Genomic DNA, 13,644 nt, shown 5'->3' with positions numbered 1-13,644 from the left:
TCTTCCCTCCAGGTGGTAACAGGAGAGCCTCAGCACGTAGTGTTCACCATCCCCATCTTTGAGCCATTGCCCTCCCAGTACTACATCAAGGCGGTGTCTGACCGCTGGCTCGGAGCCGAGGCCGTCTGCATCATTAACTTCCAGAACCTCATCCTACCCGAGAGACACCCTCCACACACTGGTACACACACACACACACACACACACACACACACACACACACACACACACACACACATTTATGATGTGACAACAGGGATTTGACTTGACTTGAATTTAAAATAGTAATACTAAGTCTGTTAGTCTGTTATAGCACCAGCAACAGTTGGACACTGTTGAATGTTTCCAGCTGTTATAGGTTGCTGCAGTGCAGTCCCAGTCCAATCACAATGTAAAAATGTTCCATTACAAGTAAAAGCCCTGCACTGAAAATCCTACTTAGAAGTTGAGACGTATAATCAGCAAAAAGCACTTAAAAGTATCAAAAGTAAAATAGCTTAAAGAAAGTAGAAAGAAAGCTGTCAAATAAGTATGATGTAGAAAACATTACAATACATGGAGTATATATGTCCACTATAAAAAAATTTAAAAAGTCATTTGTCACTTGTACTTCACTAAAGTATAGTACCTGTACCGCAGAGTTAAGTCTTTCATTCTCCTTTTTTTTCCCTGTCTGCATATCTGTTCACTGTAACGCTGTATGTCCACAAGCACAGTTCAGTCTGCTTTTTTTCCTAGATACAGCCGCTGCTATCTTCAAGTGGTGGCATCATTTGGAGCCAGTGTCTGTGCAGTACCAATATCTTAGGTGTTGAGTTCCCATCCAAACAGCTGTCCAACCAGTTGTGAAAACTGGCATTGATTGCAAATACACTGATTGGCAGGCACAGCTGTCAATCATGACGTCAACCCCCTTTTTAAAGTATCAGATAACTAATCAAAACCAGACTTAACAGAGGAATGAACACTTGAACATACAGCCGGGTGATAAGCAACTACCTAAAATGACTCACTTGACGTGTACTTTGATTTTTTTTAGTTTGGTCCATGATGTCCCACTCAACAGTGTGTTTCTTAGTCACACTTCTGGACTGTTTTCTGTTTATGTCTTTAAAATGATTATTGGCCAATATATTGTGATCAGATTTTGTAAATCCAAAATATTGATATTCATTTCGACCTAAAAGGAGAACTATGCTCATTTTTTAAATTCCTACATGTTATTCCTATGGTCTAAGACAGTCCAAAATTATTAGTGAACATGAACAACTTTTTCCCAAATCCAAAAGTTAGGGTGCTAAAACTCAAATTTGTGATGTCATAGGGTATAAAGTCTGGAGCTGCTCCTTAGACAATGAATGGTGAAAGCCAGAGGAATTTATATGGGTACATTTTCTGTTTCAGAACTAAGAACACTACAAATGAATAAAGCTTATTTGGGTTTAAAAAAAGAAAACATTCAGTGGGTCTATAAAATCGGCTCCCATTCATTGGCTGTGGAGAAGCTCCAGATTTTATATTCAGTGACATCACAAGTTTGAGACTCAAGCTGGATTTATGGTAGGGCGCTTGACACTTTTGATGGGTGTCACTCAGAGACATTTTGTTAGACCAAAACTTATTCACCATCTATCTTAAGGGTGATGTCTCAAGAACACCTTGAGGGAATTTTTTTTAAATTTGACAATAACATCCACTTCAAGTCAACGAGAAACTGATTTGACCTTGGTGATCAAAGCTCAAGATCACTGTGACCTTGTGTCCTTCTGTTTTTTGTGAACAAGATATCTGAAGAAAGATATCTTGAGGAAATTTCCTCAAATTTGGCACAAACATCCACATGGACTCAAGACTAAACTGATGAGAATTTGAGAGTTAAAGGTCACTGTGACCTCATAAAACATGCTTTTGGCTATAACTCAAGACTTTTTCATGCTATTTATGATAAAATTTCACACATGTCTAATATGTGTCTCATAGGATAAAATGATGAAGTAATGACATTTTATATTCAAGAGGTCAAAGGTCAACTTCACTGTGACATGATAATGTTCTGCAGAAACACTTGGCCATTATTCAGTGTCATATCTCAGGAACTGAAGGGGAGACATTTGGTCAGATACTGAACTGTAAGATAATGATAATGTTAACTGTAATGTTAACTGTAAATGGAACTTGATTGATATGTAGAGACATACAACCACGTGGCGGTAATTCTATTTTTTTCTAACAGCAGTATAAATTAGCCATAAATTGTTGGACTAAACCAGCACCGACATCAAGTAGGCTTTCCATAGACTGATGAAGGATGCATCTTTCGCACAGTGAAAGAAACCTTAGCCTTTACTACAATCTAATACTGGCATAAGCCAAAGGATACTTTTTCTACAAACCACCAGCTATAACTTTCAGTCAGCTTAAAACAGCGGCTCACCACCACAAAATGGCTTAGTTGTTTGGAAGCTACACGGAGACATCAAAACCCCATGTAGACTGGAGAACAAAAGCATCTAATCCTCGCATACTCCACTCATTCACTCCTCCAGACTGTAAGAAAGGAACCAGAGTATTATTTCTGACCACATTTCCCCTCAGTAAGAAGAGACACAATTACAACAGTTATCGGGGAAAAACCCCACAGCACAGAAGAGATCATATCACAGGCTGAAGGAACGGCACTGTTTGACCAACGTCTCCAGCCTTTCATTATTAAAATAGTCTCTTATATAAAAGTTTCGGTTTGTCATCTTCCATTATACATGTGGGAAAAAAAAGGATCTGAAGAAATCTTCAAACTACTTAACCATTCAGTATACAGTTGATTGTTGCTAACATTAGAGCCTAGAGATTTAGAAGAGTCTCATCCAGGGACTGTGACTGTACAGTAAACAGAAAAGATACTGTTGTTCCATTTCTGTAGATGTTAATAGAGAAAATGAAAGAAAAACTAATCAGTGTTTTGATATAAGACAGTAGTTCAAATGACTGTTAAATTAAAGGATAATCTCCTAGTGATGAACACAAAGAAGTCTGCATCATGTATGTCATAATTGAGTTGATTTAATTATCAGTTTCTGCCTTGTAGATGTGTGTCAGCATTTGCTACTGGGAAACTCGTTATGTTTCTGTAAGCTCAGATAAACCAGACTTGGCACTTTTTAATACAGAAGTGCCTTAAAACCAAAGAAACATGGAAACCTCAAGTAAGCCAAAGTCAAAGTCACAATTCAAAATGAAAGCCAAATTTTAAAAAAGTATTTTTTTATGCAGTGTTTTAACCTTCTCATGACCAACTCTTCAGACATACAATCATTGTCTGATGCTGTCTGATGACGTGACCTCTTGTGCCTCCTAAAGAACAAAAGCTTCTCTACCATCCATCTCATTTGACATGAGCAAAGCATTAACACCCAACCCTGTCTGTAAGCTCAGCAGGCAGCTGTTCTCAGTAAGAAAGCTCTGATAAACCCACTGCGCTCCAAGTTAGAGACTAGCTTTGAAACATAGTGAAACATTTGGCAATTAGTCCTGAAATTTCACTGGTGTATACGGTATATGGTGAAATTAAGGCTGATTTATATTTGTGCGTGAGCTCCATGCAGACCCTACACCATAGTCTACACATGTGGCCTACACCGTTGTGAGTATTTATACTTGTGCGGTGGTGTGTCTTTGTCACTCTACCGTTACACCTCCAAAACACTAATTGGCGATGGGGTTTCTGTGAAGTGCTGTAAAGTTGAGCTAATTCAAGACACTCCTAAAATACATGTGAAACATGGCCTAAAAGCAACAATTTTAAACACAAGTACACAAATCAGCTTCATTATTTCTCCCAGGATTCACAGACAAAGCACTTGTCTTGTGCTGGATACATTTTCCCCACAAATACAACACGCTAATGTTATTAGCACAAGCCTATGGCACTTTACATTGTATAAATTCGCCTAGCAGCTAGCAGAGATTTCCTCTACTCATATGAAGCCAGGATAAATCACACACTTAAAATGCTGTTTTGTGGAGCCTTTATTGTCTTCACAATTTATTGTGTCTTATCTGTGAAATAAAAGTAAATAAAAACTTTGTTTTCACTGAGGGAAATGGTTTCAACTTACAAAAATTGCACATCAGGCAACAGCGTAAAATATAGCCTGCTATATATATGTACGCTCTACGTAGCCACAGAGCCTATGCCGTAGGTACGGCGTTGATTATCTGCAGAAGTATAAATTCTGCTTTAGTGTGCTGCGCTGTGCTAGCTACACCTTAATTCACTGAATTAGATGTGAAAATATGCTGTTTTTGTCCACAATCTCTGTCATTGCAACTGTCCTGTAATGGTAGCCCCACCTCTCTCAGTTGCTATGTCTGTCTGACCTCTGGTGGCATGTGCTGTCCACTACATGCACTACAGCCTCAATACAGCATCTCAGCATCAGTTTAATAAAAAGGGAAGTGTCTGTAGTTTTGATAGTATTGAAAATCATGCTGTATGGATTTCTAAATACCCTGGTACACAGTAATACTGTTATAATGCCTAAGGCTATTCTGAGCTATTTTGTTTTGATTAGATCTTCTCTGGCTGATACTTGAACAACTATATGTCATTCTCATATCTACTTAGCAGCGCAGGTTAATTGCATGTCATGAACGTGATAAATGACTAATCATAAAAGATACATTTTCCCAGCCACAAATTACTTTAATGTACTGTAAACTGCATTGCTGTGTATATTTCCTATACATAATGTATCACACTGTCTCTCAGTATTTCTTTGTCATTAATGGTATTTTATGGTTGTAAGTACTTAAATGAGCTCTATACAACATATAGAGAGAATCTATGATTCAGAGTTTGATTGAGGTTGTCTGCACACAGTTCTCAACATAGAGGTGGCTGAGTCGGCAGCTAGCAGCTAACGGTGCTAACAGCGCATTCAGTGCTAACAACAGCAACAGTGCTAACAGAACTGGTTTGGAATCAAAGGGTGAGCACCATGCTTACATGATAACACCATCCTGATATCAGCAGCAACCACAGTATGAGTGCAGTGCAGAGCGATAGTGGTGAGCTAGCTAGTGGGATATGCACACAGGGACTAACACAAATGCGCAGCTCAACTGTCTAACACAACAATGAACAGAGAAGTTTAGATTACAGCACACAAAGAGGGAGTGTGACTGCATTCTCTGCTCAGAAAGTCATTACTCCACTATATCTTTACACAATAAATAGTAATTTGCTGCTGTGTAATTGCTCAACATATCACATACAGAACCTCAAATATATAATTTATGGATATAAATGTTAGCCATATTACATCCTAAAAACAGTACGGGTCTTTGTTTTGTAGAAGAGTTCAGATGAAGCTACATCTGATCTCTGGCTTTCATATTGCTGAAAATAAACAATCAATCAGTCAATCAATTTTATTTATAAAGCCCAATATCACAAATCACAATTTGCCCCAGAGGGCTTTACAGCATACGATGTCCCTCTGTCCTTTGGACCCTCACAGTGGATAAGGAAAAAATAAAACTTCAACAGGGGAAAAAACGGTAGAAACCTCAGGAAGAGCAACTGAGGAGGGATCCCTCTTCCAGGACGGACAGACGTGCAATAGATGACGTACAGAACAGATCAACATGATAAATTAATAGTAATCCATACGACAAAAAATGAGACATAAAGAGAGACAGAGAGAGAGAGATGCAAGGCCGACGGTAATGACAGTAGCCTACAACAACATTAATTTAAGTAATAATTTTATAATGATAATTACAGCTATTGTGGTACAATACGTTGAAAGTATATATTAATATATGATAGTATGTATATGTCACATTACTCATATTTGTATAATAACAGTAGAAGTATGACTAATAATAACAGCAGCAGTAGGAGGCATCAGGCAGGACCAAGGCAGCAGCACAAAATAGTGTGACTCTTGCAGCTACATTTTGATGTGAATAAATGTCAAGTTTTACCATTAGGTACTGTCCATATTGTACTGTATTTGATCTTTTTATTGTACCCCACTTTTTGGTACCATAAACAGAGAAGACAAAAAACAGAATCCAGTTTAATCTTCTCCCATTACTCTTTCCCTCTCAGAGCTGCTGGACCTGCAGCCGTTGCCGGTGACAGCTCTCGGTAACCGGGAGTTTGAGAGTCTGTACAAGTTCACTCACTTCAACCCCATCCAGACTCAGATCTTCCATACGCTGTATCACACGGACACTAACGTCCTGCTGGGGGCGCCAACGGGCTCTGGGAAAACCATTGCAGCAGAGATGGCCATGTTTCGGGTCTTCAACAAGTATCCAACCTCTAAGGTTTGACTGGCTCCATCTGTCTTACTATTGAATTCAAGGGAATTTTAGTTCAAGAAATGTACTGAGTAGATGCTGTCTTTTCTGTTGATCAACACTGGTACTAAATGCTTTTTTACAGAAGACACTGAGAACCACGGCAAGAGACTTGGGTCTGTTCAGAACAAACAGTCTCAGTACACTGTAAATATAAAAAGACTTTCCCATTTAGTCCAACCAATCACAAACTGCATCCTTGTAGATCCACATGTTGTTCCTATGGGTGCACTGTTGGTGAGCTGTTGTGTACTGTTAGTAACTTATGTTGCAGAGGTCGTTATCAGCTGATGATTGTTACTGTTGCCCTATCAAAAAAAGGAAAGTAGATCAAGTAATCACATGCAGTCAAATATGAGCTAATGTGTGGCTCTAAGCTGAGCTTAATTGACTTGTCATCTATTTGTTATTTACACTTCAGTTTCTGATGGAGTGTCACAAAGTCACAGAAAATCTACTGTGTAATTGCTGTTTGGAATCACTAATAATTTATGTCATGATGCTAATTCAGCAGTGTTACACCACAAAGAGGACAATCTGTCAAACTCTGCTGCTGGAGGTGTCTAAACATTTAACAGTCAGAAAAGACATTAAAAAACATAAATAAACTTGTGGTGAGGCTGATGTGGAAAATGATGACAATGTTTATTTGTATCACATTGTCTTTTTGCGGCTTGATCAGTGTAAGCTCAGTTTTTTGTTGTTGTTGTTGTTGTTGTTGTTGTTTTTTCAATCATTGCACTAGCTTTGCTAGATACATGGCCTGGCGTGCTCATGGGTGTGCATTGTTTGTGCCATTAAACAGGGGTCTGCTCATCGAAAATATGTCTCCCCGCTCCTGCTAGTGGTCAAAAACAAGGGTAGCTTTAAAGGGATAGTATGAGTCTTTTGATGTTGGGCTTAATGAGGTACTAATCCATAGTCAGTGTATTACATAAAGTAGATGTTGGTTGGCTCGTCCCCAGTTTGGAGAAGCAGACATGAATACGACCATGCAAGCTAAGCAATATAGTGCTATGGAGGGGTCAGCAACAAATGTATTTTAGCAACCTAAAAAAAAGTCCCCGCTTAAAAAAAATTGTGCACCAAATATTTTCACCGCATTACCTTAATGTATACAGCCCTCTCTGATGGGCATGCCATTAATGGCTTCAGTTCCCCATTTATGCTCACGTCGAAGACACCAGACTCAGTTGACAAAAACAGTAATTTTAGTTCGTTAGTCACACAATAATCTACTTACTAACTTCTAACTAATCGAGGCAGTGGTAGACCAGCAACTCCTCTGTTCAGCAATGTTTAGTTACCATTTTTCTCAATGGAGTCTGGCCTTGAAGAAAAAGATGTAACAGCTTCAGTTCCTGTCAGAAAAAGCTGTTTGACAGTGAAGGTTAAGTGGTGAAAATGGCAAGCTAAAATACATTTTGCTGCTGCCCCCGTCCACAGCAGTACATTGCTCAGCTTCTGTTATGGTACTTCTGCCTGGTTCTCCAAACACGGGGAGTACTGACCAACATCTACTCCATGTAATACACTAACTGTGGATAAGTACCTCGTACAACCCTGCTTCAAATGATCTAAACTATCACTTAAACACTGACCCTCTTGTCAGTGATTGGTTGGTTTTTCAGTCAGATTTTCAGTGGCCTTGTGCCCGAGGTTTAGGATAAACACAGTCAGGTATTTTGTCACTGTTGCCTGAGAGCAGCTACCAACTGAAGAGATGTTTACAGATACTCCAACATGGGAAGCTGTGGTGATACAGTCAACATTAACATCCAGCCTGGGGAAACCTAGCAGTGTTTCTTTTCATTGAATGGCTGATTGTATTTATGTGTGTGTGTTCAGGTGGTGTACATCGCCCCCCTGAAAGCACTGGTCAGAGAGAGGATTGAAGACTGGAAGATCAGGATTGAGGAGAAACTGGGGAAGAAGTAAGTGAAAACAGAGACCACCAGGTGGATGACATCACACAGAGGTGGAATGCCTTTATGTACAGTAATACATATTACATAATATATAATAAAAAATATCATGGAAATCATTTTTGTCACACAGGGCTATGATTGTATGAAGTATTACAATTTTAGACATAACTGAATAATCCCTTTTTTCTTATCTGCGTCTAGGGTGGTGGAATTGACAGGTGATGTGACTCCAGACATGAGAGCTATAGCACAGGCTGACCTCATCGTCACCACACCAGAGAAGTGGGACGGAGTGAGCAGAAGCTGGCAGAACAGAAGCTACGTTCAAAAAGTAGCCATTCTCATCATCGATGAGATTCACCTGCTGGGTAAGAGTCCTCAACAAAGCTACAGGTATAAATATTTTTGGTTGGACAACGTCAGTCCTATCTGAGGTATAATATTCTACATTGTACATTGTGTGAGACGTGGGGTTCACCCTGGACAGGTTGCCAGTTAATCAAAGGGTCGACACACAAAGACAGACAGCAATGCATGCTCACATTTGCATCTACGGGTTATTTAGAGTCACCAGTCAACCTAACGTGCATATCTTTGGACTGTGAGAAGAAGCCAGAGGATGGGGAGAAAACATGCAGAGAAAATTCAAACTGCACACATAGGGGAACCCAAAACCCTCTTGCTGTGAAGTGACAGTGCTAACCACTGCACCACAATGCCACCTGAGTTAACGGTGTTTATAGAAAATATATCCAAAATGCATAATATATAAAATATTACACGTTATGGTTTCCATATCGGAAAACCCGTACCAGTGTAAAGGCACTCAAGTGTAACTTTTGTTACTTATATAAACATTCTGCTTGGACTGTACCACTGTGTCTTTTTCTAGGTGAGGACAGAGGTCCAGTATTGGAGGTCATTGTGTCCAGAACCAACTTCATCTCCTCTCACACATCTAAGAGTGTCCGAGTGGTCGGTCTGTCCACAGCTCTGGCCAACGCTCGAGACCTCGCTGACTGGCTTGGAATCGGACAGGTCAGATTTCCATCATGGCACCAAAACATACAGCAGTACGAGTCCTCTGCCATAAATATCAGTAAAGCTTAAGACTACTTTGTCAGTGTATTGTTGTTACCCTCTGTCTCCTCGCTCTATGGTTAGATGGAGGGATCATGTTCATAACTCCCTTGTTTGAGGAACAGTGAGATCAGCTTTGTGTACCAAGAACACCGCTGCAGTGAAGCCAGCCAGAAACCACAGTCTTTGTCTAAGTCTGTATTTTTATGGTTCATTTGTTGACTGCCTCTTCATATCTGATTGAATGTATATAATAATAGCAATTAAGATAAACAGATACTTTTGGCCTGGAGTTAATGTTGAAGTTTATCTCTGTAATCGTCTGCAGTCTGTGTCTGGATGCCATGCTTAAGTTGTAATCATCAGGAATGACTGCAGTGATGGGGATGGATGAGCCTGCCTGTCAGCTTGAAGCAGAGAGGACTTATTGAAATGATTTGACTGATATGTTTTTATACTGAAGGCCAACACTGATAGTTTACACACCTCCATGAAGGCTCATGTAGCAGCAGTCAGACAGTTTGCCAATGTGAAAAAAATGCTTCGAACCAGATTATTGTTTAGTCTTTTTTTATTGTTCATTCTAAGATGCATATGTAAGTAATTGCTATCGTGTTCCAAGAGTGCTCTGTACCCATGATCTGACCAGTATCATGGGACTGCAAGTCTGTCCACTTCATATTAAAAATTGCTTAAATGCCTCCACGCTGGCAATAGTCATGGCCAGAGGCATTATGTTTACGGGTTGCATGCCTGTCCATACATACGGATGTCTGTCCTATTCTTGTGAGCACGATATCTCAAGAATGCCTCAAGGTAATTTCTTCAAATTTGATACAAATGTCCACTTGGACCCTACATTGAACTGATTAGTTGTTGGTGGCCATAGATCAAAGGTCAAGGTCACTGTGACCTTGTCTGTCTCATTCTCATGAATGCCACATGTCGAGAATGCCTAGAGGGAATTCCTTCAAATTTGCAACAAAAATGTCCAGTTGGACTCAAGTGAAGTGTTTAGATTTTGGTGTTCAAGGGTCAAAAGTCAAGGTTACTGTAACCTTGCATCCATCTTAACGTAACATCTCAAGAACAGTTTGAGGGAATTCTTCAAATTAAGCACAAATGTCCACTTGGATTTAACGATGGACTGATCAGATTGTGTTGGTCATAGGTCAAAGGTCAAGGTCAAGGTCAGTGTGAAATTGTCTGTCTCATTCTTGTTAATGTGAGTCGCAAGAACGCTTTGAGGTATTTTAATTTGGCACAAACATTCACCTGGACTTGAGGATAAACTAATTAGAATTTTGGTCAACATGTTTTCATGTAAAGGTCAAGGTCAGCGTGACCTCACAAAACATGTTTTTGGCCATAACTCAAGAATGCATTTGCTAATTGTGACAAAACTTCACACAAATGTCTAATAGGATAAAATAATGAAGTAATGACATTTTGTATCCATAAGGTCAAAGGTCAACTTCACTGTGACATCTTAATATTCTGAATTAAACACTTTCTTGCTCTGCATTAAACACTTTTCTGGCCATTATTCAGTGTCATATCTTAGGAACAGAAGGGGAAATATTTGGTCAGATATTTAATTAGTGACATTGATTTTTAGTGCCCACCTTGAAACGGTGCTAATTGTATAGATTTGTGCTGTTAGGGGTCAATATGTGTGAAGCATCCATGTTTTCACAGACATGGCTGTAAACTGAAAGAGAAACTTACCTGCAGGGTGGAGGCATACAATCGCAAGGTGGTGATTCTAGTTTTCTCTGATGATAAACCCTTTAGGAAAGTTTTTTAGAAACTCTAAGGTTCCTAAATTTGAAAGGACCACTGTTTTCCTGAAAATTAACGATGATAATGATAATTGCTTTTGTTTTTTGTTCCACCCTGATTCTTTCCTGTTTTAAGAGGTATTTCATTACTGGAGAGATGATCTCTTCATAAAACTAGATTGTCTATGTTGTAGAAAGGCACAAATACTTTTGAAATTGGTGCTACATGACCAGAGAAAATAGAGAAAAAGGATTGTGGCATTTCCTTTTGCTCATTAGGTAGAAAATCTACCAGAATGTACATGCACTGAACCAATGAATGCTCCTGCAATGAGGTGACATAGTGCAAACTGTTTGTCACAATGAATTGCCAGCTGGTAACTAATGATCTTGTGTTTCAGTTAACAGCTCAGTAACAGAATCTTGGTTTATATTTGATTATTGCTTCTTAGTTTCACATTTGATCTCAGTTTTTTCAGCCTCTGTTTTCACTTTGCAGGAAACAGTATGGCGCCCACTTCCTTTTCATTGATTTTCACTGTTACAGTCAAACAGGGCACAAAAATATGTTTCTAAACAACATTTTTGGTAAGAGCCTGTTTTGGCAGATAAGATAAGCAAACTCTATTCTTCATTACATTACATGAAATGGAAATTTGCTTTTGGCATTCTAGCAAACACAGTGTAAAACCAGACAGTAAAGGCCAGTTAAAACATGTTAAATATATGTTAAACAGCAGCAGTGCTCATGAAATCATTATTCCAGCTGTTGCCAGATGGCAATAGCTAGAATGATGAGAAAAACATCCACTGCGGCTTTGCTTGGTGAGTCGTGTTTCGTGTTGGTTTAATTCTCTCGTCACATTTCAAAAGTTACAAATACTTAGGTTTTACTTTCGATGATAGCCAGGAATAAGACTCCTGTCAGTCTCCGAGGGCTGCTCTAGATGAAGCTAAGCGTTATGGAAAATCTTGGTGTAGACAAACAAAAGGTGGTGAAGTGCATACACAGCCATGTAAGCCTGTCTTGTTTTGTGGATGAGCATAAAATAGCCCCAATACTGTCAGTATGTGGTGATGTGGGATTGTGGGAGCAAAGTAAAGTTAATTTGTCAGTAGGCATTTGGCTGATAGGCTGCAGCTGTGGAGGAGGTTAATTAACATGCTTTTTAATAGACTTACTAATCTAAACATTTATTGGGATTGCTCTAATTACCATGGGCAAGGGAACTTGCAGAGTTTTGTTCTTAATTTAGTCTGCAGTATACATATATATATAGAAATACGTTGCTTGTAGTCTAAGTTCATTTAAGTCTCTGCTTCAAAAACTATAAAGAAACTAGAATGACTGCCTTGCAGTTGTATTCCTCCACACACTAGACAAGTTGCACTTACAGTTTGTATCCATGTCTGTTAATACATGGATGTTTCACACACATCCTCCCCTCAGCAGCATAGAAGATCTATACAATCAATACAGTTTCAAGGTGGACACCTTAAATGAGTGTCACCAATTCAGTACCTGACCAAATGTCTCCCCTTCTGTTCCTGAAATATGACAGGGGACTAACTACACCTGTTCATTTACTGAAGTCTTAAGAAAGGTTATTAACGTATGAGTAACATGAGTATGCTGGGTGTTTACCATCATCATGACAAAAATAGGAGAACATTATCTCCATTCAGACTGTATTGGGTTAAAGAGACTGGTTGCCATGGACACAGATGCACTAACCGCGTACGTCGTTGGCTGAAAAATAATTGATTACTGATCATAAAGTCGGAAAACTAACAGAAACCTACAAACTGTTTTTGTAATGTGGTTTCAGAGCAATCCAGGCTTTTGATGCACATTGTGATTTATCAAAACTGATGTTAGACATCTTAATCATCCCAACAGCAGCATGAGACAAAACAGTAGCCTAACTGCGACATCCGGACAGGGACTTTAAAATAAAATAATCTCTGCATTCCATTGTGTCAGTTATGAAGTATAAAGATCCCCCAGTATGCAGGGGAGTACAGTAGCCTACTAACAGCTCAAAATAATGTGAAATGACCGGACAGCCTACCTGAGACAGTGACAGCCCATGCAGCAGTTGCTAGATGATAAGGTAAACTTTTGTATTTCTGCTGCCTGTATAAAGAAATAGGCATATGGCCAATCATCACTGTGTTCTGTTCATTTTTACCTGTTTACAGACACAGGATTGGATGTCTAAATGTAAAGAGGAAAAAACAGAGTAGCAGTAGAGGAATCTGGTTTTATTTGGAACTCTAACGTTCTAAATTAGAAGAATATTTTCACAAAAAAACGAGACAATTTGTGTCCTGGGAAATTTTCCAGAACAGTCGCTCAAAAAAGAGAGAAATCCTGGGAAAACTATAACATGTGGCAACCCTAGATATGACATTGAATAATGGCCAGAAAACATTATGATGTCACAGTGAAGTTGACCTTTGACCTTTTGGATATAAAATGTCAT

The 13,644-nt window shown here is 39.1% G+C and overlaps 1 protein-coding gene across 1 annotated transcript in view; it reads left to right on the top strand.

Annotated features, from left to right (window-relative positions):
• Positions 1 to 13,644, top strand: part of ascc3 (activating signal cointegrator 1 complex subunit 3) — a 252,888-nt gene that overhangs the window by 179,300 nt on the left and 59,944 nt on the right. The window contains exons 24-28 of the mRNA XM_049583116.1: positions 13 to 181; positions 6,116 to 6,336; positions 8,218 to 8,303; positions 8,499 to 8,665; positions 9,190 to 9,335. Coding sequence (XP_049439073.1) covers positions 13 to 181; positions 6,116 to 6,336; positions 8,218 to 8,303; positions 8,499 to 8,665; positions 9,190 to 9,335 — 789 coding nt within the window. The remainder of the gene's footprint in view (positions 1 to 12; positions 182 to 6,115; positions 6,337 to 8,217; positions 8,304 to 8,498; positions 8,666 to 9,189; positions 9,336 to 13,644) is intronic.

Source organism: Epinephelus fuscoguttatus, linkage group LG8 (assembly GCF_011397635.1).
Source record: "Epinephelus fuscoguttatus linkage group LG8, E.fuscoguttatus.final_Chr_v1".
Classification (NCBI taxonomy): domain Eukaryota; kingdom Metazoa; phylum Chordata; class Actinopteri; order Perciformes; family Serranidae; genus Epinephelus; species Epinephelus fuscoguttatus.
The sequence above is the reverse complement of the archived record's forward strand: the minus strand, read 5'-3'. Positions and strand labels throughout refer to the sequence as shown.